The sequence below is a fragment of the Adiantum capillus-veneris genome, chromosome 8, assembly GCF_014529385.1.
Source record: "Adiantum capillus-veneris isolate H3 chromosome 8, ASM1452938v2, whole genome shotgun sequence".
Classification (NCBI taxonomy): domain Eukaryota; kingdom Viridiplantae; phylum Streptophyta; class Polypodiopsida; order Polypodiales; family Pteridaceae; genus Adiantum; species Adiantum capillus-veneris.
The window spans coordinates 167,123,104-167,148,972 of NC_140938.1; the positions used below are offsets into that span (position 1 = coordinate 167,123,104).

General features: G+C 42.0%; 1 protein-coding gene across 1 annotated transcript; it reads left to right on the forward strand.

The window, feature by feature from the left end:
• The first annotated feature begins 8,710 nt into the window (after positions 1–8,710).
• LOC147453315 (putative UPF0481 protein At3g02645) lies at positions 8,711–10,400 on the forward strand. Its single transcript, XM_086519148.1, has one exon. It carries the CDS (start codon positions 8,816–8,818, stop codon positions 10,241–10,243), a length of 1,428 nt encoding a protein of 475 aa, XP_086375274.1. The 5' UTR covers positions 8,711–8,815; the 3' UTR covers positions 10,244–10,400.
• The last annotated feature ends 15,469 nt before the right edge of the window (positions 10,401–25,869 follow it).

Sequence of the window (25,869 nt, forward strand, 5' to 3'; positions counted from 1 at the left end):
TTTTTTTTTCAAACAACACCTTTACCACCTCCAGTGCTAGGACCGCAACCACCACATCCGAGAATCACTTCTGTGAATCAAGTGGGTTGTGAGTCATCTATTTCTTGTTTGGAAGGCTGTGAGGAAGATATAGATCCTAATATTGCTTATGGGATGGATGTGCTTGAAGAAATTCCACAATACTACATGGAGGACTATTGGGGACAAGTCAAACCTGTATATCAAGTAGCTGCTCTTGCGGCAAGAGGCCAAAATATCAATTACACTGCTAAGAGACCACCTCTTCAATGCTATGAGTGTGGAGGCACACATTGTGTAGACGAGTGTCCTATTAGGCTACAAAAGAACGCCACACTAATGCAAACCAATCAAGCGAGCACGTCTACAATGCCGATACTCATGTGTAATCGATGTGGCATAGATAATTTGATTGCCCAATATCCAAATAATCCAAATGCACCGAAGATCACGCCATTAAACTTGATTGAAGTTACCGAGGAGCCATCACAAAGTACACATGTGGTACCAGTAAGCGTACTCACACGATCGATGCTCCAAAAACAAAATTATATTCTTGAGGAAAGAGACATGGCATCAATTGCCCAATCTCAGAAAAAGAAGAAAACACGAAGAAAGAGATCACAAAAAGTAGCGAAGTCAGACCCCAGTTCAAAGACCAACATAGGGACTGGTGATGACCCCGTATATATAAACGAAGCTGAAGAAGATTCTGATTCAGGTGAAACCATGGAGACCAAAATGACCACTAACATAGAAACCAACAAGGAAGATCTTCATGAGCCACAATGGCAAGGATCCAAGAAGAAGATAAGAACTTACCCAAACCCTACAGAGGAGATTGAGCGAGTCAAGCAATTAAGGATTTTGGTAGAAGATACCCAAAGGGATCTAGAACCAGCACCTAGGAAGATCCAGATTACAGACACCGTGTTCCCTACGCAACAACAACCTCACCAAATCCATAGACCCTTGGACATACCTAGTGTCATCCAAGAAGAAAGTGAATTAAAGTCATGGGAAAGTGGGTGTACTCATGTCTTGATGGAAAGAATGTTTATAGAGGGACTACTTGATCCTATCGAAGAAATGGAGATCCCATCTTCCCCACGTCAATGGACTGAAGTCCAAAAGGTGTCGTTAAACATTGCCAAATTGATGGATTTCATGTCTTCAAAAGTTAGAACCACCATCATGTCCAAACTATATAAAGATCCTGAGCTAGTCTCAGCTCTTCGAGCCTTCCTCAATGGAGAACTAAAGTTTGGGCTACCACAATTTGCACAGATGGATGGAGCTGGGGAGATGCCAATAGAGGAGGAATACATAGATCCACAACCCAACCTAGATGAGAACCTTGTTATAGAAATACTTGTTAACAATTTGGGACAATACTTTGAGGGTGATGAATCCAATGCCACCATACCGATCACTACTAAGGGATTAACTGTGAAGGGAATCCTTGATGGTGGCGCTGGGGTTAGCATTGTGACTAAAAATTACTAGGAAACTATGGGAAGACCTCACCTTGCGACCACAACCATAGTAGTGAAGATGGCCAATGGGTCTATTGTTAAACCTTTTGGGATGCTAGAAGATCTCAAGATCAAGGTCTTTGGACATAAAATAAGTATTACCTTTATTGTTATGGATTTCTCCAAACACACTATGGCATCGGAGATGATCTTAGGACGTCCTTTCATGAGGGAAGCAAAAATGGTGCATGACTGGTCCAAAAACCATGTCTACCTACAGTTCCAAGATTCTGTCATTCGAGTGGATCTTGTGACGGGTCGAGCACATCCTCTAGGAAACAAGTTTATAATTGATCATAGATCTGACACCACAGTTCACTCGGCCCCATTGCAATATTGTTACACGTGTAAAGCGGACACTGATGTTGGGGAAGATTCTCCTTATATGGATGTACTACCTGGGATGACTGAGTCGGACAATGTGGATTGGGTCCACCTAGCAGCAACCATAAACACTTGGGGAAATAGGGGGACGACCTGGGTAACACCTGAGGGGGATGAAATGCCCGTACCCTTAAATATGCTACAAGCAATGCATGTAGCTTTTGACAAGACTCATCCTAATATAACGAAGAAAACATAGAAGTGGGTCCCTAAAGCTTCTTTAGCGACCATGGCTAGTACTAAAAAACAGAAGCCTTGTAAGAAACGTACCACTCGCTCCAAGAAAAGTAAGAAAATGTGGCGTTGGATTCCTAAACAACTATTGGAAGCCCAAAGCTACTATCAAGGAAATGATCAAATCTGGGTGCCAAAACGTAGATTGTGTTCTTATCTGTCACCTGACCCATGTGAGCTCAATCCTGTGGCTCCGAAACAAATTGAAGATCGTGGAAAGGAAAAAATCACGGAATGCGACACACCCGCTCCAGAGCTAGTTTGGGTACCAAAGAAAGAACAATTTGTTCCACCTAGCTCAGGAACAGGGAAATCAAATGAAGCTTCTTGCTCTTCATGTAGTTCCTATACGGAAATAGAAGCTTTGACACAACCTCCACCTACCATTGTACATATCCATACAAGCAAGAAAAAGTTTACACCCCCCGTTGTAAGTTCACCACCTACAACGATGTTGCAAATAAAATCATGGGAGAGTACCTTACCACCCTTGCAACTAGATGAAACACATAGAGCGGTCGAAAACTATTGGTTAAAGCCTTCACCTATAACAACTTGGAACAATTGGTTTCAAAGGGTGACGACATCATTTCAAACGGTATGATCTACCCAAGGAAGGGGGGAGTGTTTGTTGACATTCATCATTCACTTGCTTCCCTCTCAACCTTTCTCCCTGACCTCTTAATCTCCAATCTTGGGGAATGTATATATATAGCCTTATGCTCACAAAAAACAAAAAAAATAAAGAGCAAGAGCAATTAGCAAACGAGTATGCACAATAAAAGTCAAAACATTGACCCAGACCTACACATTCACATCCGGTACACTGAAACAAAGACCTATGTCATCAAACACCTTTGATCCTCATCACTCGAGCAATGGAGGGTAGGAAGGATGAGTACGATAGGAGTGTTTCTATTTTAGAGTTGAGTGATTAGCAAAGTTCTTTCTTCCCACTGATGTGACTCCTAGAGGTATTCTTTGTGTTTCTTAGTGTGTACAGGAACGTGTTGCTGTTGTTAGGAATTGGACCTTCATGGGATATTTCTCTCATTCACACTTCAAATCAAGCGCGACCATCGACACAAACAGGTGTTTCTTGTCCATTAGCATTGCCCCTTATCTTTTTTCATCCATGTTTGTCTACTTTGATTGTGATTGGTAGCATAATATTCAACGCATTTTCTTAGTACCAAACATTAAATTCAATGAATTTTTTGTCATAATCACTTGTCTAGATTTAAAAATGAAGCAGTCCGACTAAGCTAGTTTGACCAAGTTAGGTGTTAGAGATCTTCTCTTAATACCATGGGGAATGCCTTCCTAATAATCAATGGTTACTTAGGTTCTTAATCCGATTTAAGCAGCATTGTGTGAAATATACTAGGGCTTTCTAGTGGACTTGACCCTATTGACCTTTAGCTTAAGTATTATAAAGGGAGTTTACTTGTGTGATGAGCCTGGGGAGGTGTATCAGTGTTATATGACCCCCCAAAGTTACAAAATTAAAATGCTGAAAATGAACAAACAAAAAATCAAGGTGCCACAATGTAAAATCTTAAGTTGGAAGAGAAATCTCAGCTTGATTGGGTACTTCACTCACATGTATCGCCTATGGTACTAGAGCCCTAGAGGTTCCCAGTGTGGGCGCTTTTCCTTGAAAAGCAAAAGACCCAAGGCATACAAAATAAGCACACACATCAAAATTGAATCACTGTGAAAAGACTTTGGGGGGTCAAAGAAAAGGTAATCAGTCAGGCGATGATTTCATGAGAAATTCCTTTTATTGTAGCTTAACTACAAGGTCTTCTAGGTATAGCCTCTAGTCAGCCCTCGAACATGAAATACTTGGATCTCGCGATTAAACAACTTAATTGACCAGAGAAAATTAAGAAGCTTACCCATGGTATTAATTGTCGATCTCTAGTGCCTTTCGACCGTTAAATTAGCAACCACAGACTTGTTTAATTTTTTACCTTTACATCTGTTTATGCATTTGATTATATTGCACTTTAATGTTTATTGCTGATAAATTGATTAAAATTCTATTACCAATCAATTTGTCTGCCTAAAACTACATATGCTTTTTAATCGCTTATGAGAATGCAATTACTGTGCCAATGTTGTTTGATTTTGCAGTGACTGAAGAAGGCTAAGGACATTCATCTCAAATGCTCTTCCACCTCGACGAACGAGCTTCAACTCAATAGCTTCCGAGGATGGAATCTACATCAAGAAGGGGGGCATGTTAACCCTCACGGCTCACGGACACCCTATCACCTACGATGGACGTTGTAACCTACAGCGGACATTGTATTATTTATTTGGTAGAGTCAGGTACCAGGCTTGTCGGTCCAATAGGAAAAGGGTAAGAGTGATCGTCGATGAGAGGCGCACTCTAACTGGAACATTCAAGGGATTAGTTGGCTAAGCATGGGCGCCCAAGTGTGAATGGGGCGAGCTCATATAAAAGTCAACTAAACCTAAAATTCACTGATTCTCTCATTTGTGCAATAGAAGAGTGCTCTTGCTCCATCTCCATCTTCTTCTTCTTCATCTCCTTGTGTATGTGTGTATGCGTGAGAGAGAGAGAGAGAGAGAGAGAGAGAGAGAGAGAGAGAGAGAGAGAGAGAGAGAGAGAGAGAGAGAGGGAGAGAGTGTGCGATCGAGCATTGCGACGACGGCACAGCGGCGGCGAAGCGGTTGAGCACGGCGAAGCGGCGGCTCCTTCTTCTTCGCGGCGAGGAATCCTCCACAAAGCAAGCGTAGAGCGGTGAGTGACACACCATCGCCTTCTTTGAGCTTACTAGTTTAGGCTTGTTGTGTGCTTGGAGCCATTTGTGGCTCGCACACGGTGTATTGGCAAGTTCCTTGCATTGACACGTGCGACATACGCGCACATTATTTCCAGGTATGGATGTGTTGGTAGAATTACTGCTGATAGAGGAGAGCTAGATGCAGATGAAGCTCGGGATTTATTTTCTCTCTTGGGCATTAAATTGGGTCTCACTACAACATACAATCCAGAGGGTAATGGTAAAAGTGAGAGAGGGCATCCGCCTATTGTTAAAGCTTTAGCAAAGGCATTCCAGGGACATATTGGTGATTGGCCTAAACTCCTACCATTTGATTTATGGACTGATTGAACTACACATAATTCTGTTATAGGTTCTATCCCATTTGAACTAATGTATTGGGAAAAACCCATTATGCCTACAGAGAAAGCGGTTATTTCTTGGACCATAATGCCATGGGAAGAAGGTATGTCTACAGAAGATTTGCTTGCTTTACGCATTCACCAACTTGAAAGGCGCCTGGAAGATATTGAACTGGCTACAGTGAAGCTTAAGGAAGCAAGGTTAAGGAATAAAGCAACATTTGATGGTAAGCAGAGACTACGAACTCATGCTATTAAAGATGGGGATTGGGTCCTTGTATATGATAGTAGCCTAGAGAATCAGTACACTGCTATGTGAAAAATGGTTAAACAATGGTTTGGACCATATGTAGTACTTCATGTTTATGATAATGCGACCTATAAGAGATGTGAGCTTGATGGAACTGAGCTCAAGGTGCCTATTGCAGGAAAAAGAGTTAAGCTGTTTAAGCAACGAGAAGGTGAGATTAGTATTGAAGATTTCAACACAGATCAAGCTCCTGAAGATAATGCTATGTATGCATCAGACGATGTGTCTAATGATGCTCTTGATGATGCTTCTTAAGTGCAATTGGCACAGATCGGAGACTGTGCAGATTCAGAGGGGGTGGATGTCGTGTAGCTCCGCTCCCATGCTAAAAAAGATACCAAAAAAATGCAAGTTGAGCTTATTTGAAGCTTACTTGATCAATGAACAGTGTTCAGGGCTTGGTAACAGGCCATGTTTAATGCTAAATGTATGCTAGATGTGGCTTTAAAGAGCCAACAGATGCTTTAATGATGCTAAAAAAAGAGTATGTCTCAAGTGGCACACATGGGAGATTGTGATCTAGAACTGTAATGCTTGGAAGTGCTCTACTGGCCTGTCTTTATGGCTCGTCGATTGGAGCTACGGTGCAAAAGTTATGACAGTTTGAAGTTGAGTTGATGACAGATCCGTACTAGATTGGCAATTGCTGCTGAGGGGACAAAAATGAAATGAATGCATGGGCCTGAAGTGCTCACTTTGTGGAGCACGTTGGTCTTTTCAGATCAGTGTGATCGGATTTACGGTTGCCAAGATATTGGTCATTAAAGATTCATCGGGGGCAGGTTTCGTACCGGTCTGCTCGCTTGGTGTGCCATCTGGGAATTTCAGCCTCCTCAATAGGGTTTGTATGCATTCTATGCATCTTGAGAGGTCTACAGGGATTTACGGCTCGTCAGACAGAGTCCGGCTTGATGAGCTAATATCACTTGGGACCGATGTCAGTTGTCGGCACTGCTGAGGTGGATAATTTTAGCATTATCTAAGAAGCTGATACAAGCAACAAATAATTGAGTGCGAAGGCCGGAATGCCTTCCGACAAGTGCAATACGTGCATCTTAGAAGCATGTGGCATTGTTCGAGATGCTAGTATGGACAACAAAATTCACGATGATATTGTTAGTCAAGGACTATTGGAGGAAGATTTCGTGCTTGGCAGTATCTTGATTGACTGTGCAATCCTCTTGGCTAAACATGCCGTGCTCAACGATGCTTTGGGCGATTAATGTGGTGCCTTATGAAAGCATAAAGCTATTGATGAGGTTTCATTGTAACATGTCGTTTCTGGAGTGCATTGAGTGCAGAGAATGACAATCTTGCCAGTGCCTTGCTTGATATGCATGCCAAATAGGGTGCCCTTTAAGGGCCGCCCACCCAAAAGAAAATAAGGCCGCCCACTACAAATACACTAAAGCCCGCCCATGACCGGCCGCCCAAAGGGGTGTGGCTACCCAAGGGGTGGAAAAAGAAAGGGAAAAAGGGAGGAAAGCATCGCGCAGGCAGCGAAGGAGGTCGCAGGGGTGAGAGGATGCGCATGTAGCGCGCTCGAACGAGCAGGTCCATCGAACGAAAAATGCTCATCGCTCTATGGCGACCCCATCCGGTAGCAGCGACGCCGAATTCTGAGCTGGTCCACCACGGCCCTGCCACGTCACAGGCGGGTAGAGGGGAATTTTTTAAAAGCTAAATATAGAGGAGCTTTGGGAAGGGCAAAAACGTGAGCATCAACGGGGGGAGTTATTGCCTGGACGAAAGAAAAGGCAAGTAAGGAGCAGGAACGAGGAAGAAGGGGAGTTCTCTTTCCTTCTCGCAGCAAGAAGGTCTCTCTCGCTCGCTCTCGGAGGCAAGCGAGAGGTCTCTCTCTCTCTCTCTCTCAAGCAAACAAGGCTCTCGAAGGAAGAGATAAGCAAGGAGGGGAAGTTGCATAAAAGATACAAGGGAGCTCGCAGGCAAGAAGGGAGCCGAGCTCAATAAGAAACAAAAGAAGGGAGTCGACGATTATAATCGAAGACATAAAGCGGAAGAAAATCGATTCAAGAAAACCGACACAAAAGGATTTTTGTTCATCGGCGATAGCTTAGGTTTAATTAATCTTGTTGATGAATCATAGAGCGGTTAATGGCCTGAGGTAAACTGTAAAGGGAGCTTAAACTCCTAAACCATCACTTGTATTTATTAATGGTGTCGTTAACAGCACTGCCTTATAATTGTGCATCAATTTCGTCGGTGTTACCAGTTTTCAAGCAATTTTTGTTCGTCGGTAGCATAACCAAGTAACTAATAACTAATGTATTATGAGGTGCGACAATTTTTGGCTCTTAATTTTCCCATAGCCAGCAGCTCAGCGCTGACCTGGCTCAAGTTTGGAATACATAACCCCCGACATTGTTGGACCATGTGAAAGAGATCGGACAGCAATGTAGCTGCATGAAAGCAGGAGCTACCACTATATTTTTGTTTTTGTTTTGAAGAATAAAGACATGAGGTGATAGTGCTGCTATCTGTGCAAATTCAAGTGTTAGAGAGGAGAGAAAAATTAAGAACTAAGAGATGGTTGAAGAAGCCAAGGGGCCACCCCCTCCGTGGCATGTGTATCCATTGGGAGAGAGCAAGAGAGATTCTCTCTTTATTATTTTGGAGAAGAAGGAGAGTGAAAGAGGAAAAACCTCGCCATATTGTAGTTGCATTAAATTGAAAAGAGAGAGTTTTGAGAGAGCCTATAAGTCGTCCGAGACCATATCGAGAGAGAAAGGTAGATAGAGGGAGAGGTCTTGTGGACCGCATTTGAGAGGGGGAGAGGAGACTTTATTGAGAGAGAGCATTTGAAGAGAGTGCACGACCCTATAGGGTGATCAACTAAGAGAGAGAGAGAGAGAGAGAGAGAGAGAGAGAGAGCATTTGAAGAGAGTGCACGACCCTATAGGGTCCATGACAATGTATTACATAAATATAGATGGCTAGGGTGCAAACATCGACAATCGTGCGTCCGTCTTCAAGGCTTTTATTTTCAACGGGAAAGCGTGTAATAAGTGGATAATGTGCGAGCAGAAGAAGACTGGTCTAGGCCTAAGCACTGGATTCACGCGTTTCGGCAAAGACTTGCAATAGCTGCTGCGTAGCGCTTTTGAAATTAGAAGAATACGCCCTTCGTCTTTCTCTCATCGTCAGCTGCTCAATAACATGGTTCGAAACATTATAAGCATTTGCGCATTTGACGGAATTATTTCAGATACTCGCATAAGTATCCATACCTTCTTGGGGCGTCCTGTAGGTGCGAGGCCCTCCCTGCTATACAAGGTGCCTGTAGATCAGAAGAGAGCCAACCCAGAAGCCTTCACTCCTCTTCTCTACGCCTTCGGGCCTTATCATGCAGTCTACGCTGATCTTTATAGCGGCGAGGATGATGATACTGTCATGAATGAGGTTGGGGAGGGTGTTGACAATGCTCTGCTAGAAGGCGAGCAGCTGAAATTGAGCACATTGGCAGCGTTGCTGAGGCCGGATCCGGAGGCACGCTTCCAAAAGCTCATCGACGAGATCAAGAAGCACGCAGAGGACATAAACGCGCAGTATGAGCAGCGACAAGGGAAGATGAGCCATAGGAAACTGGCCACACATCTGGCTCTTGATGGGATCATCATGGTGGCTGCTACTTTGAGCCAAAATGAGCAGAGGCTCACCCCTCTCATCTATCCCCTAGCTCGCCTCGTGCTCAGCGATGCCATCCTCTTAGAAAACCAAATCCCAATCCTTGCCGTGGATCGCGCAATCAAGAGCATCGCGGAGAGCGAGATCTGGCCCATCGCTGAAGCGGGAACCGATAGGCGCGTGCCTTCCTTAGAGTTTGTTATCAACTGGTACTGCAAGCGTGCAAGCCCCTTCCGTTGCCCCCATACCCTGTCTATACTTGTAAACAGTCCGCAAAAAGCTCAAAACCCACTGCTTGCCTTTCTATATGAGTATGTGCATGAACAACTCACCAAAAAGGCTGAGGTTGATGCTAATCCTTATGCCTTTTCAAAGGATCTGGAGATGATTGACGGTAAATCAGCAATTGGCGAGGATGATGACATCTCCATGCCCACGGCCTCTCGCCTTGCAAGATGTGGGGTGAGATTTAAGCCGTGTACTAGCAGAATAGTTTTCGACCGAAGGGGCGCGATATTGTGGCTGCCAAAGATAACAGTGAGCGACACAACGGTGCGTGTGTTGCACAACCTTCTTGCTTATGAGGCTACTCAGAGGCACCCAGAGGAGTATTGGGTGGTGTCCTATGTACACTTCATGGACTGTCTCATCGACACCACCCAAGACGCACAAGTTCTCATCAACGCGGGGGTCATCTCCAACAAGCTCGGGAGCGTCGACGAATTAGCAGCCAAGTGGAACAGGTTCTGCACTGCCGTCTCCTGCAGAAACACCCCATTAGACGGCTTGGTCATGGCCCAACTACAAAACCTGTCCAAAAACAAATGGCGCAGGTGGAGGGCCAGCTTCTTAGAGCTCTACTGGGAGAGACAACCTTGGCTCCTTGTTTCCATCCTTGCTGCCACTGTTCTCCTGGTTCTTGCTCTCCTTCAAACCATCTTTACCATCTTGAGTTACTAGCTAAGTACGCCTTTCATTACAAGAAGTTGGAGACATCTTCAATGTAAGTAAATCCCCCACCCCCCCATTCTCTTGTCCATCTCCATCTATCTATCCAAATTCATGTGTCTTTGGCTTCAACATTTGAAATGCAACTGGCCCTGGCGTCTTGCTGCTTCACATTGCTTGCTTGCATCTCTACTTCTTTGTTGTATCTTGCAAGCAAGATACAGTAACACTTCACATCATCACATAATCTCTAGTTGAGAGGTCAACCGGATGAGGCAGCATGATGTGAACAGATAAGGATATGTACCACTAGTGTAACCAACATTACCTTCGCTTGAAAGTGTCGTTGTTATGACATCGACCTCAACATTCAAAATGCAATTGGCCACAACATCTAAACTACGTCTTTCTTGTAAGGGTATGGTCATGCAAGGCATAGTTATCAGTAACATATAAGTGTGCCTACGTTGAAAATGTCGGCTATAAAACCCTTCGCATGGTCCCACAAGCACAGTTCGTTCGTGCAGCGGAGGTTCAAGGGCGACAATTGGGAGTCACCTTCCGGTTAAGTTTTGCAGTTACAAGTTATACACAAGAAGATTTAGAAATTTTCTCATGTAGGAAAACAGAGTCTTTTTCAGTGTTTTCCATACAATGCATAACATCATGAGCTTATGCTCGAGAGGCACCGCATACCTAGCTAGGTAATTGGGGGCGAGGGACCATTGGCCCCCCACCGGGCCGGCGGTCCCCTACCCGCAATTGTACCTAGCTAGGTATGCGATGCCTCTCGAGCATAAGCTCATGATGTTGAGGTAAGTCACAATGTGGGAATTATTTTGAGAATTTGTCCAAACCTTCTTGGGTTACGAGCACTAGGAGTTCTTATCATGGAGACACATATAAAAGCGGCTTTGCAACGTAGTCAATGTAGCAGTCACAATTGGCGGCGGAGAGTGGTGTCACGCGAGCATGTCAGCTTGCATCCAATGAGCACATTAAAGCAAGCTTTTGGTAACTTTTGCAACATAACAAGGCTCATCAACTATACGCCCAAATAATTGATAACTAAGCCTCTCGTGACCATGGCCTAAGCTAGTTAACGTAGAAGTTCACATCATCATCTAATCCACAATAGAGACTCCAACTTTCTTTCATCTGTCTTGGACTACCAATGCTATCAAGGCTTTGAAGAAACCATTTTTTCAAGAAATATTCATGGTTGCCAATGTCACATATCTCTTAGTACTAGAGTGAGGTTAGCTTTAACATTGAGAATGCAATTGGCCTTGCAATTTTCCTCCTTTACCTTGCTTGCTTACATATCTTTTGATATCTTGTGTGCAAGATGCGTAAGAAATGTTGATTACAAGAATCCTTGGGTCTTAATGTAAGGATTGAGGGGCTCCACTCACCATGGTGCACCAACAAGGGCACTTTCAAAGAAGCAATCGCCAAACTCAATGGCATTTTTCAACCTTTCCACATCAAACCTGAAATCGTTTCTTGGATTGACAACACACATAGGCATGTGCTACTTGAGCATTGTATCCTCACTTTCAAGAACAATGAAGAATGCATGGAGCTACTATGTAAATCCTGCTATTAAAAAGTATGCAGTGCAGATAGGAAAGCATTGGGCCTCTGACTATGAGGGTTCGAAGCAAAACCAAGTGAATCATAGAACCTTTGAAGCTAAAGACACACTCAAAAAGACCAAAACTTTAGCCATGAACAATCACTCTAGAAAACAACCAATATCAACTCAAAACTCTTACTTGTGTGATAATTTGGTATAGCCTCTCTCCCAATTGCATAGGTATGGTGCTTTTTTGTCCTAATAAAAATCCTAAATTTATGCTTTGATTCTTCATCTCATGACATGTCATAAAAACTAACATCTAATTCTCCCAAATGATTTTCTCATGTTAAACTGATCATTTAATATGGGGAAGTACCAGGGGAGTAAAAGCTAGAATACTGGTAAGGCTGCCAGACCAGTCTCAGTAGGGATCCAAAGGAGGAAAAATAGGGATCCTCAGACTGCAAAAGAGCAATGTGCATCAATGGAGCTTAAAAGACCTAAGGTTCAGCTCCATTAAGACTTCCATAGGCTAAAGTTCCAAAATTTAATGAAAAGTTCTAATGGCCAAAAGTGGGGGAATATTGGATGGTTATGGGAAGACTAAAAAGTCTTCCCACATCCCTAGGAAGGAGGGGGTGAGCCCTAAAGGTAGGGGAAGAGAGAGAAACACACACACACTCCCAAGCTCTCCCTTTATACAAAGGGAATAATGGACACATGACAGACTCCTAGCCAAGATGCCCCCAATCTCCCCTCAAATCCTTTTGGATGGCCATAGAGGTGGACCAATGAGAATTAGGCTAGAGTAAAATTAGTCTAATCAATTTAAATATACTTGATGAAAGAACCAATAGAAATCAATCTCCCTAGAAGACTATTGGACAGTCTACCAAGGGGTCCAATGAGCATCAAGTAGCCGAATGGCTTGCTTAATTCCTATTGGCTAGAAGACTAAAAGGTCCAACGAGAGTTTAAATAAATTATTTTAATTACCTAAAGCTCGCATAAAAGGAGAAAGAAGGACACTTGTCACAAGACTATCAAATATGCCTCTTAATTACTATTGGCTAAGCTCTGCAGGAGCCAATGGGAAGCCAGCAAGAGAAAATGGGAAGAGGGGTCGACCAAGAAGAGAGAAAGTTAGCATTTTCAGTCTAACTCATTTTTTTGCTACACACACACACACACACACGCACACGCACGCACACACACGCACACACACACACACACACACACACACACACAACTCATGTGTTGAGCAAGAACTCTATCTCCTTCTCCAAGCATTGAGAAGTAGAGGTCTACAGCAACAACTCTTGGCTATGGAATGCAAATCCAACCAAGAGACAAGCTTCAATGGCATGCTCATCTCCTCTACCATGCTAATTACTAAGCTAAGATATGCTATAAGAGTGATTATGTGAGGAGAATACTTCTTTCTCATAAGATACATCTTCTTCCTCTTCATCTTTCCTCATTCCCTGCTAGCTCTCACCATCTCTGAAGGTGTGTGAGGTCTTGGGACTCAGGCTAGGCCCACTAGGTGTGTTTTTCAAGCATAATTTGGTGCATGAAGCTTCTATCTTCATTGCACAAACTAGTTTTGTCAAGGAACAAAAAGATTGTATTGTACAAAAGTCTCCCTCAGTGGGAGAAGCTATAATACAAATCCTTTTTGGAGGAGGGACCGGCTCCATGTAAATCATGTCCTCAACTGTTGTTAATTGTTCTATTTCTCTCTCTTTTCAAGTATTGTCTATGCCAAACTAGCAAGGTGTAATTGCTATGTTTCTTTCTCCAACCAAGTACTCTCTCTATGCTCATTAGGAACTTGTTCTTAATGAAATGCTCACTATCATTTTCCACCACACACAAGGTACTAGTGCATTAAATGTTACATTGGTATCAGAGCTATTGGTTTCTCTTTTCTTACTCAAGAAGAGAGGTCATCAAGCTTGCCACAAATGGTTCGTGTTATTAATTGCAAAAGAGTAAGTAGAATAGGGATTTTTCATCCTTGAAGCATGCCCACTTTATGCAGCTAACGGGGATTCCGTAGAGAGCTATGATCTTAATAATAAAGTCCTACGGGACTTGCCTACGGCTTAACCATTATCGAGCTATTAGAAGCTTGACAGGAATCGGTGTTGTCTTGGCTCTATGAAACCCTCTCTTCTATTCCTTGCAATTAATTATATTCGAGCCACGGGTATAGATGCTTAAGTGCTTATCTTTGAAGGTAAAGAGGAGTAGGAACTAGGGCTTGAAGTGCCAAATTACAAGTAGAAATTTACATCTAAAATCTGCTAGTATGGGTGCCAAGGGTAAAGAGATTGAAATGAATGTTGATAGCTTTGATTTTTCTTGTGATAGAGCAACTAATGATGCCCCTATGCTTGTAAACTATCTTGTTTCTAGGCTTCAACAAGCCCTCCCCACCAAAAGAACGAGAAAGAAGTGAGTCTCCTACCTCCTCAGCCGAGATGGCTCCACGAAGACGGCGGGCAAAACGCTCTCCAACACTCTCTAAACCAAGAATACCATCACATACTCCTCATCATATTTCAAAGAGGGAGGAGAGGAAACAAGGGAAGAAAACAACGATAAAGAGGTCACCCTCTTCTCTCTCCATCTTCCTCATCCTATTCCTCTTTTGAAGAAAGTAATGGTGCAGAAGAGGAGGAACAAGGAAAGAAAGAGGCGAGAAAGAGGTCACCCTCTTCTCCATCTTCCTCATCATCTTCCCCTTCTGAACAAAGTGATGGTGCAGCTCTCAAATTGCCCAAGAGAAGAGGCCATAGGGAATCCTATGCCGCCTGGAAAAGGTCGTCCAAGCTCAAAAAGTTCAAAGAGGGAGGAAAGAGCATCTCTTTCCTTACCTACGATGGCACCTTTGGTGCTACGAACAAAGTCTTGGCCTTTATCCAACAATTCGATGTGGCATTTGGAGATGAGGAATTTACCGAGTCCTCTAAGCTATGCCATGTAGCTATGCACTTTCAAAAGTCTGCCAAGCAATGGTGGTCTAGCCTACGAGAAAATGGTGAAGCTCCACAAACAATGAAAGCTTTAAGAGCTTCCATCATGAAGCAATTTTTGCTAGTGATGCCAAAGACAAGTACTCACCAAATGGTGAAGATTGAAGCTCTCTCCCTATGAATCTATTCACAAATATGTAGACAAGTTTTGGGATTCACATCTCAAAGACACTGTCTACAAAAAGATGGATTTTAGAGAGCAAAAACAACAATTTTGTGCGGGTTTATCTGAAGATATGGTGGAGTATGTTAACTCCCAAAGGCCTTGCACCATATCTGCGGTCATACACCATACCATGGTGGATTCAAGAATGAATTTCCAACAAGGGGCTAAGAGAAATCTTAAGCCCATGGAGAGCAAGGACCGTAGTGAGCCTAGGGGGAAGGACAATGTCCAAAAGTCTCCCAAAGGAAACTTCAACAACAACAAAGCCAAGGAGAAGGGATTTTATAAAGGCAAAAGTAAACTCTCTTCTGAAGAGTTAGAGCGTTATCAAAAAGATAACCGTTGTTACAAGTGCGAGAAGCAAGGGCATGCCTATCGTCCTTGCCCCCACAAGAATACATGTAATGAGCCTCCTAGAGCTTCCATAGTCAAAGTTCAAGAAGAGGATGCTCATCACAAAGGATCTCCTCTATGTCATGCTTGGGGAAAGGTAAGAGAACATGATGCTTTCATTCTCTTTGACCCTGGTTCTACTCACAATTTCAAATCCATGGAGCTGGCCACCAAGCTAGGCATCTAAGCCTATGTTATGGGTTATGTCCTACCTGTCGATGGTGCTTTCAAGGGACAAGAAGTCTCAGTCACTCTCTAAATTGGAAAATTGAGTCTCCATGTCCAAAGCTATGTGGACAAGGAGGATTTATTCATCTCTCCTCTCAAGCATGAGAATGTAATCCTAGGGGCACCATGGTTTGATCGCATGGCTGCCAGGAGTCAGGTAGCACCATACCCATTGTACATAAGCAAGCTTTTGATAAATCAATAAAGATCTCTATTTTTCATGTACATGATTTTTGTTAAAGACTCTCAAAACGAACCTAATGTTTTAGCAAAAGAAGATATAGGGAACCAAAAGGAATTAGACTTATCTAATTTCCTAAATGGATTCCAAGATGTTTTTATTGACGACATCCCTTGTGAGCTACCCCCCAAACGAGGGGATGACGACCATGCAATTGAGCTTCTTCCAGGAAGCTCACCGCCTAATAAACCTCCTTATCGAGTTTCTCAAGCTCAACAAGAGAAGGTTATGCGGCAAATGCATGAGCTGGTTGAGAAAGGCATGGTTAGTCCTAGCTCATCTCCATTTTGTTCACCAATTTTATTAGTGCAAAAGAAAGATGGCACATATTGTATGTGTGTTGACTATAAAGCACTAAATAGGATCACTATCAAGAATAGGTTTCCCGTTCCACAGGTAGAAGACCTATTTATAAGCTACAAGGGTCGACCTGCTTCAATAGGATTGACCTAAAAAGTGGCTATCATCAAATAAGGATAGTTGATCAAGACATTGTAAAGACCGCATTTCGCACTATGTTTGGTCTTTACGAGTACATTGTCATGCCTTTTGGCTTGACAAATGCGCCAACCACAGTGAATCCTCTCATGGAAAATCTATTCAGGCCTCACCGAAGCTTTACTGGAGTGTTCTTTGATGACATAATCATCAACTCTAATTCATTACATGAACACAAGCAACACGTCCAAGTAATATTTCAAGTTTTACGAAAGAATAAGCTTTATATAAATCGAAAGAAATGTGATTTTTTCTCACAAGAGATTCAGTATTTAGGTCACATTCTCTCAAGATGGCATTCAAATGGATCCATCAAAGTTATAGGTAATAAAAGGATGGCCTAATCCAAGGAATGTGCATGAACTAAGAAGATTTATAGGTATGTGTGCATACTATAAACGCTTCATAGAATAGTTCTCACAAATCGCGGGACCATTACATGACCTAACAAAGAAAAACGTTAGGTATATATGGCCCACCAAGGAGAACAATTCTTTCGAAAAGCTTAAAGAGAAGCTCATCTCTCAACATGTGCTTACACTACCGGGTCTCTCAAAGCCATTTGAGGTCCAATGTGGCGCCTGTGGTGATTGCCTTGGAGCTGTTTTGCTCCAAGAATGGCACGCCATAGCCTATGAAAGTCAAAGGCTCGACTATTTTGAGCAAGCTCTAGGTATATATGAGAAGGAATTCTTAGCAATTCTACATGCTCTAGACTCGTGGAAGCACTATTTATTGGGGACTCCTTTCATTTTGCAAACGGATCACCAAAGCCTTAAGTACTTCATGACGTAGACCAAACTTTCCGACAAACAATATTGCTCACATTGATGGCAAGCATAATCAAGTAGACAATGCAGTCTCAAGAGGATTGAGAGTGAATGCGATATCCATAGCAACTCACAAGGATCAATCTTCTATGATAGATGAGTATGCTATCAATCTCGATTTTAAAGATGTGATTTCAGCCTTTGCACTAGAGAAGAAGGAAGAACCATTTATCTTACAAGATGATTATCTTCTCTATGGCAACAGGCTATGTGTTACTAACTCACTACGTGAGAAAGTAATGTATGAATCTCATGCTCCTCCTTATGTGGGGCATAGGGGGATTCAATCTACCCTAAGAGGCTATGTGTTACTAACTCACTACGTGATAAAGTAATGTATGAATATCATGCTCCTCCTTATGTGGGGCATAGGGGGATTCAATCTACCCTAAGAGGGCTAGAAACATACTTCTATTGGCCTGCCATGAAAGCAAACATACAAGAGTATGTTTCAAAATGTGTGGTATGCCAAAAGACAAAGTTTGATTTAGGGAAGCAACCTGGATTGCTTCAACCTTTGCCATTCCCTAATTCACCATGGGAGAGCATATCCATGGATTTTATCTTTGGATTTTCCAAGTCTATCCATGGGAATGCAGGAATATGGACGATAATGGACAATTTTAGCAAACAAGCACATTTCATACCTGTCAAAAAAGACTATCAAGGCCCATCAAATGGAAACCCTCTTTATATCACAAATTTTCAAGTACCACGGCTTGCTAATGTCCATAGTGTCGGATAGAGATCCTAGAATGACCAGTAATTTCTGGAAGGGTCTCTTTGAGAATTTAGGTACAAGGCTAAACTTCTCTTCGGTCTATCACCTGCAAACGGATGGCCAAAGTGAAATAGCTAACCTAACAATTCTTGATCTACTAAAAGGGTGAAAGCATGGTTTGGTGGTACAAAAAAAAGACCTATTTAACTTCTACCAATGAAAAAGTGGGGACTGGTAAAATTTTTGTAGTTTAGGTCAAAACTTTTCGGACTTTGTGTTTTTAGATTCTCCTTTTGAAGATCTATCCACTGATATATAGTATGATAGGTAGTTTTTCATGTGACATGTAGACATTGTAACTCAAAGATTTGTCAAAGGTGTTGTCAAGGACAGTCCTTTTTGTACCACCAAAGCGTGCTTTTAGCCAAAAGCTTATGTCACAGAAGTAGATCAAAAGTCCCAATGGGAGAAGTACTTACCTTTAGTGGAGTATGCTTACAATAACACTGTACATACTTCCACGGGAAAAAGCACCTTTTGAGATGATCAAGGGAAGATCCTTCTACTCAAAGTACATGGGAAGATCTTCGTTTTTGCAGATGAATATAGCCAAGACCTACAAGAGTCCTTTCAAAAAATTAAGGATGTTATATCCATCTCTCAGCAAAGGCAAAAAGGTTGTTGCTGATAAGCATAGAAGGGCTCTATCCTTTTTTTAAAATGATTGGGTCTTGCTTAAGTCTCCCAAGGCTTGATTAAAGCACACGATGGGCAAGAACCCTACGGAACACACAAACAGTACTATGCTAAGTTAGCAAACAGGTACTATGGTCCCTTTCAGATTCTTAGGCCAATCAATGAGATGGCCTATCAGCTCAAGTTTCCCAACCATTGGTTCATACACAATGCTTTCCACGTGAGCCTACTAAAGCCTTACAAAGGAGAGCCACCTCAAGAAGCAGCCATTGAAGACCCACTAGAGATCGAGGACCAAGAAGAGGTGTTGTAGCCCGAGTCCATTCTTCGACATGAAGACAAGGTATTGATAGGTGGTAAGACTATCCGACGATATCTTATCAAGTTTAAAAATTACTCTTTTGAAGATGCTAGATGGATGCAAGGAATACAATCAAAGGATAACCTAAACCTTGTCAATGCTTACAATGATTCCCTAGAGTAAGAAAATGTAAAGATGTATAAATGAAAAAAAAATTGTCTTATAAGACTCTCTCTTTCTTTATTGTGCAAAAATGTTAATAAGTTTGCATGCTTAGGATCATGTTTGTGGAGATGACGTCTCCCAAACACCAAGTAGAGCTTGTCACTCTACTATGGAAGATTGATACGGACTAATGTGCAGACATGCTTGCGGCAGCTAAGGCTCTCAAGCACCAATGGACTAGTCATCCATTCTGGAACGGTGTCATAGGGTAAAATAGGGATCCTCTACCCGCTAGCAAACAAACTAATGACTAGGCTTTATCTTCTCTATCTCATAGTCGAGAACGACTATGATTTCAAGAGAGAGGTAATGTCATAAAAACTAATATCTAATTCTCCTAAATGATTTTCTCATGTTAAATTGATCATTTAATATGGAGAGGTACCAAGGGAGTAAAAACTAGAGTATTGATAAGGCTGCCAGATCGGTCTCAGCAGGGATCCAAATAAGCGAAAATAGGGATCCAAAGGTGAACAGTCTGCAAAAGAGCAATGTGCATCAATGGAGATTAAAAGACCTAAGGTTCAGCTCCATTAAGACTTCCATAGACTAAGGTTCCAAAATTTAATGAAAAAGTCCAATGGCCAAAAGTGGGGGGAAATTGGATGGTTATGGGAAGACTAGAAAGCCTCCCAGCATCCCTAGGAAGGAGGGGGCAATCCCTAAACGTAGGGGAAGAGAGAGAAACACACACACACACACACACACACACACACACACACACACACACACACACACACACACACACACACACACACACACACACACCCAAGCCCTCCCTTTACACAAAGGGAATGATGGACACATGGCACGCTCCTAGCCCAGATGCCCCCAATCTCCCCTAAAATTATATTGGATGGCCATAGAGGTGGACCAATGAGAATTAGGCTAGAGTAAAATTAGTCTAATCAATTTAAAAATGCTTGATAAAAGAACCAATAGAAATTAATCTCCCTAGAAGACTATTGGACAGTCTACCAAGGGGTCCAATGAGCATCAAGCAGCCCAATGGCTTGCTTAATTTCTATTGGCCAGAAGACTAAAAGGTCCAATGAGAGTTTAAATAATTTATTTTAAAGCTCTCATAAAAGGGAAAAGGGGGACACTTGTCACAAGACTATCAACTATGCCTCTTAATAAATTTCATGTTGAATGTAAATTTTCCACTTGGAAAGCACTTTGGATACATCTTTTAGGGCCACATATAAAACCTATTATTTTTGGATATTTTCATCCGCATCAAACTTTCTAGATGAGATGAGTTCTCGACCATGTTGCGTTAGGTCCATCAATATTTCCAAATTATATTAGGAATCATTTACATTAAAGAAGTACTTATGGAACTGCATCAAGGGCCATAATTCCCCGTTAAGGTATGTATATGGCAACGATTGTGGCATCCGCTGACAAGGAGGACTGAAAGCGTTTCACCTCTATAGCATAGCCTGCTTGCAGCTTGGAATGGATACTCACACACCCAAATGGTAGAGAAAACTCACCCAAATAGATCCTTCTTCACTCAAATTAAGAGGCAACTCATGGGGACTACAAGCTCCCGCCAACCCAACAGGATGCGTGTAGAGAGTCAGTGATGATGAGGCTTGGGATCACATCAAACACCAACCAAGCCGATGTGAAGTTCCTCCCATGGTGATAAAAATTTCAACCAACAAAGACACATCCTCATATCCTTTCACACTCAACTCAATTTCCAAATCTCTCTTACACACTCAGCACTAATGGCACATACACACCCCCAGACTATGTAGAAAACGCCTCTATCTTCTTCACCAAAACACCATGACCATGAAAAAAATATAAATCAAAAAGCACCCAAGATTATCCCTAAACATCAAATTGACAAGAGAAAGGTGTAATTCACTTGAAAGGTGGGGAAGAAGAGAAACAGTGTGACAAACGGGTGTTGGACTGCACACACACACCACCATGAATCCTCTTGGCTCAATGAATTCTCTATTTTTTCACTTTGACAAGCAGACCCCCCTATTGTTTTCCATGGTGTGTGGGATGATGTGTCAAGAACTGGCCAATTTGAACCAAATTTGACCAGTTTTTGACCATTTTTGAGTTATTTTTGCCTATAAAAATCTATTTTCGATGGAGATTGGGACAAACAGTTACCAAAAATCCACCAAATTTGTCCAGTTTTTGAGCTATTTTTGCCTATGAAAAGCTATTTTCGATGGAGATTGGGACAAACAGTTACCAAAAATCCACCAAATTTGTCACAGTGATTCTTCAAATAATTCCAAAGCACTCCATATTAGATAAATCACTTTCTATACACAATGCACGTAATTCAGATAAAGTCTGCAAGGATATAGCCGAGGTGCACGGGCGACTACACAGATCACATTTTTGCGCATGAAAGAACATTCTCTATACTTCCACTTTTTTATTGAGACTCAAAATCATATTTACATCATGTACAAGGAATTCTAGAAAACCATGATACCACGAAAAGGGTCCAATCCCTCTAGGGATATGTACATACATTAGGGAAAATCTGGACTCTCAAAAGGGCCCTATAAGCATGTTTGACTTTGCCTCTCTTGTCCAAAGTGGGCAACCCGGTCAAGTATATAAACGCTTTGTCAAAACTCTATCAACCAATATATCATTGGAAAGATCTTAGAAAGTAGGTTTTAAATCCCCAAACCTTGATAAATTTGGAGTTGATTGGTAGATGTTATGGCCTCCCCATTGAACCTAAAATGTGAGGAGAGATTTCATTTATAAGATAAAATTGTCACATCAAAAAATGTAAACTTCTAGAATCTAAGGAATTTGATGGTATGTGTTGGAATTAGGGTTGCAGAGAAAGGTACCTGAACTGGGTTCCTCGCAACTGCCAATGCGCTCTGACTGTCACTGTAGATAGTGTTGGCAGTGTCCTGTCCAACACCAAATCATCCATAAGGAGTCTGATCCATACACACTCAACCGTAGCTCTGAAGACTGCCCTGTACTCAACCTCACAACTCAAAGTGGCCACAGTAGGTTGCTTCTTGCTCAACCATGATATACATGAACTACCAAGCATGAAACAAAAACCACTTGTGGACACTTGCGTGTCAAAACAACCAGCCCAATCTGAGTCCGAAAAAGCCATGTAAGTGGCGGCAATGATCCCCCTTTGGGATAAAACAAGCCAAGATGTAAAGTGCCACTAAGGTAGTGGAAAATCCTCTTGACAGCCTGCCAATGCTTAGACCCTGGGCTATGCATAAAGCTGTTGACCTGTGAGACTGCAAACTGAATATCCGGCCTTGTGTTGCATACATAAATGAGGCAGCCAACAGCAGTTTGATAAAGAGTGACATCAGTAGGATCGCCAGCATCATGTAGACTCAACTTTAAACCTGTTTCCATGGGAGTGGCAATAGGTTTGCAATCCTCAAGTCCAAACTTACATAGCAATGTCTCTATGTAACTTTTCTGACACAAGGCAATACCACCATCACACTGCTTAAACCATTAGGAAATTTCGGAGGTCATTTGGAGGGCCTTCTAAGAAAATGTATTTTTTGCACTCTCTCTCTAGAAAAAATGGCAAATAAAAGAGCTGGGTCTTTCATAGTAAAACTTCAAAAAGTGTACTTTAAGTAGATTCCTTACTCTTCTGAACATTCGTTCGTAGTGATTGAGGGATAATCCTCTTTTCAGTTGCATTGAATGAACAACGTCAATACGGAGGGAATGAGGCTAACATGGAGGGACGAATCCGCAGCCGCTATTCACTTTCCATTAAACCTGCACATTTGGCTAATGGCGCACTCCTCAAATGGCACAAATGTTACCCAGAAACGAGCCAAATATCACCTTCACATTGATTTGGACAATGAGTACCAACCATTGATTAAGCGCAGTAAAACAAACACACATATACCTCCCGCCTCCATAGACACGCTCAGAGCTCAAGGAGCTAAACACATAGATATCTGGACGAGAGGCTCTCTCTACCCTAAGAATCCAATAACTAATGCGTCTCCACCGTTTGTCAATCCTACAAGCTTATTGACCTTTGCTGGTGATGGAGAAAAGGGCCTTCTGGGTTATTGTAAATCACTTACAAGAGAAGCTGAAACTTACAAGAGCATTCTCCAAGCTCAACAATGTGAGATTGTTCGCCTTTCCCATTTACATTCTACAGATCAGGTTACCATTTTGCAACATAAAACAGAGGTACAAGAACTGAAAGGAAAGGTGCGAAGTTGTCAAATGAAGGACACCATCTTGGGTGGTCGTATCCGAAAGAAGAAATTGCGCAATCTTGAAACATTGCAGGTTGCATCAGGAGGTCTCAAGAAAAGAATCCGAGCATTAAGGTGATGCTTCTTGGTTGGCTACATTGTCTTAGTTAAGTAATCTTTTTGTTTTTTCTTGTTATGCATTGTTTTCATGTGCCTAAATAGTGTTAGTGAAGCAAATTTTCTGTTATTTACTTATGCATTGTCTTCATGTAGAGATTCAATCTATCCTGACAAGGAAAACATTGACCCCAAAGCCAATATAGGAAAGAGATTGAAGCCACTTATAAGTAGAAGCCTGGCAGCAGATATAGTACATGACAAGAAGTTTAAGGTTCTACAAAGAAATGTAGTGGACTGCTTTATTTCAGAGAACTCAGTGCCTGCAAAAGAGATACAAGGCACACTTGATTCACTTGGTGTAAGCAAAAGAGGATATTCGGCTATCCAAAAGTCTGTCTCATCCATCTTTGTTAGGAAGGGTATAAAATCCAAACTTCTACCATCAGCCTCAAGTGTTTGGAAAGAGAGGCTTCAGCTTAACGAGGCACAGGGAGACTATCTTGGACAGCCCTTTCATATTAAAGCAACTTACAGTGGCCATGGAGCGAACATGGCATATGATGAGTTCAACAATATTTTTATGGACCTGCGGATACTACAGAAGAGAATGGTGGAGTTTTACAACATCACATTTGAAGAGTCACGTGGGCTATTACATTTTGTGTTAAAACTGGATGAGTGAGCTTGTTAAAGAGAAAAAGCTAGAGCGTGTTACTATTACTTTAATGAATAGAGCCCTCTCAAAGTGTCCCAGTGATGATCCTTTATATTTTAGTGTTCAATCAGAATCTAACATATGGTGGCTTGGTGCGTTTGAGGTAAGCGATATTCTCAAGTAAGCTCAAATGTTCAGATCTACTTAAGTCTCATTTATTTTATGTTGCAGGTAAAGAAAGAAGATCATGAGATTCTATATTGGGTGTTCCATCGAACTAATATTCCGGAGGTGATTGATCGACAGACTAACCAGGGAGAGGTACTACGTCTAGATGGAAGGGGAGACTTTCAAGTTCAGTGGCATCTTGCAGGTGACCTTAAAACATTAAGGTGCAATGGCAAAGTCACCGTGTTTGTTCTGCATGGAGCCTGCAAAGGTCATGGACCCAAAGTGGTGGAGAAAAGCTCCAACACGTCACATTGAGGATCCTGCTTTTCGACCCGTTTTGAAAATACCACTTGTGAATGTCCACATTTGTACAATGCATGCCCTTTGTAGAATTGTGGAGAAATTGGTCTACTTATACATTGGGTTTGCTTGGAAGATTAAGAACTCCGCAGAACGACAAGTAGCCCTGCAGTGCTTAGAAATGGTACTGTCGGATATGGGGCTTCATGGTGGCAATGTGAAAATCCAGCGGGATGAAAAGAGATCAACTGCTGAGAAGGATGTCCCATGCAAACCATCCATCGGTGGGGTGAAGGCACGGAGGTTTTTATCTAAGCCCCAAGGTACAAGAGATCCAAAGCTAACAAAACATGGAAAAATATATAACACATCTTAGGTTAGCAAGGTAGAGTATCAGAGCTGGAAAAAGCTACATATTGCAGTCAAAGACCACGAACCAACTACTCGTAACGCGAAGGCTGAGGTTTGGCGATCAATAGACATCCTTTTTTTGATGTGCGACAAAGATGACTGGTCACAAGGTGATATGAACAAGTTCAAGGAAAATCTCAACCTTCTGAAAAAATCATTCAAGACAGCATGGACAGACACCCAGATTACTCACTACATGGTATTATAATGTATTTCTTTCTCTCTTATGTGCAAATATGTGACTGTAAACATTCTAACTAATCTGTTTTCATATCCAGCACATCATCTTCAATCATTTGCCATATTTTATACAGAAGTATGGGAACCCGGCAATATGGAATACCCAAGGGATGGAAAAGTCTCATTACATGGCGAGAAATGCTTATTTCAGGCACACACGACATGGTGGCTCTCGAATCAAGGCTAACAGTTTGAGAGAACTATTTGAATGGTTCTATCGTAGAATCATTCATCAAATGCAGGCAAAAGAAGTCTTGGCAAATTCAGCAACAGCACAAGCCATCATACATTTACAACAACAAAAAGCTAAAAGATCAATGGCATACAACAACTCCGGAGCTCGTGAAAGTCAACGAAGGTGGAGAGAGACAATGGTTTATGTGAATCACAAGTGGAGAAAGATACTCTGAGTGGATGACATTGTACAAAATTTATGTAATACATGATCTTATACAATTGCTACTTGAAGTGTATCAAGATTTTGCAGGTTCAATTTTGTTTTTTGGCACGTCACCCTTGTAACGAATCATGAGATGTTTGCCATACTCTAAAAGTTCATCTGGGTTTTGTCTACCAAGAGCTAGTGCCATTGCTGTGTAGGTGTA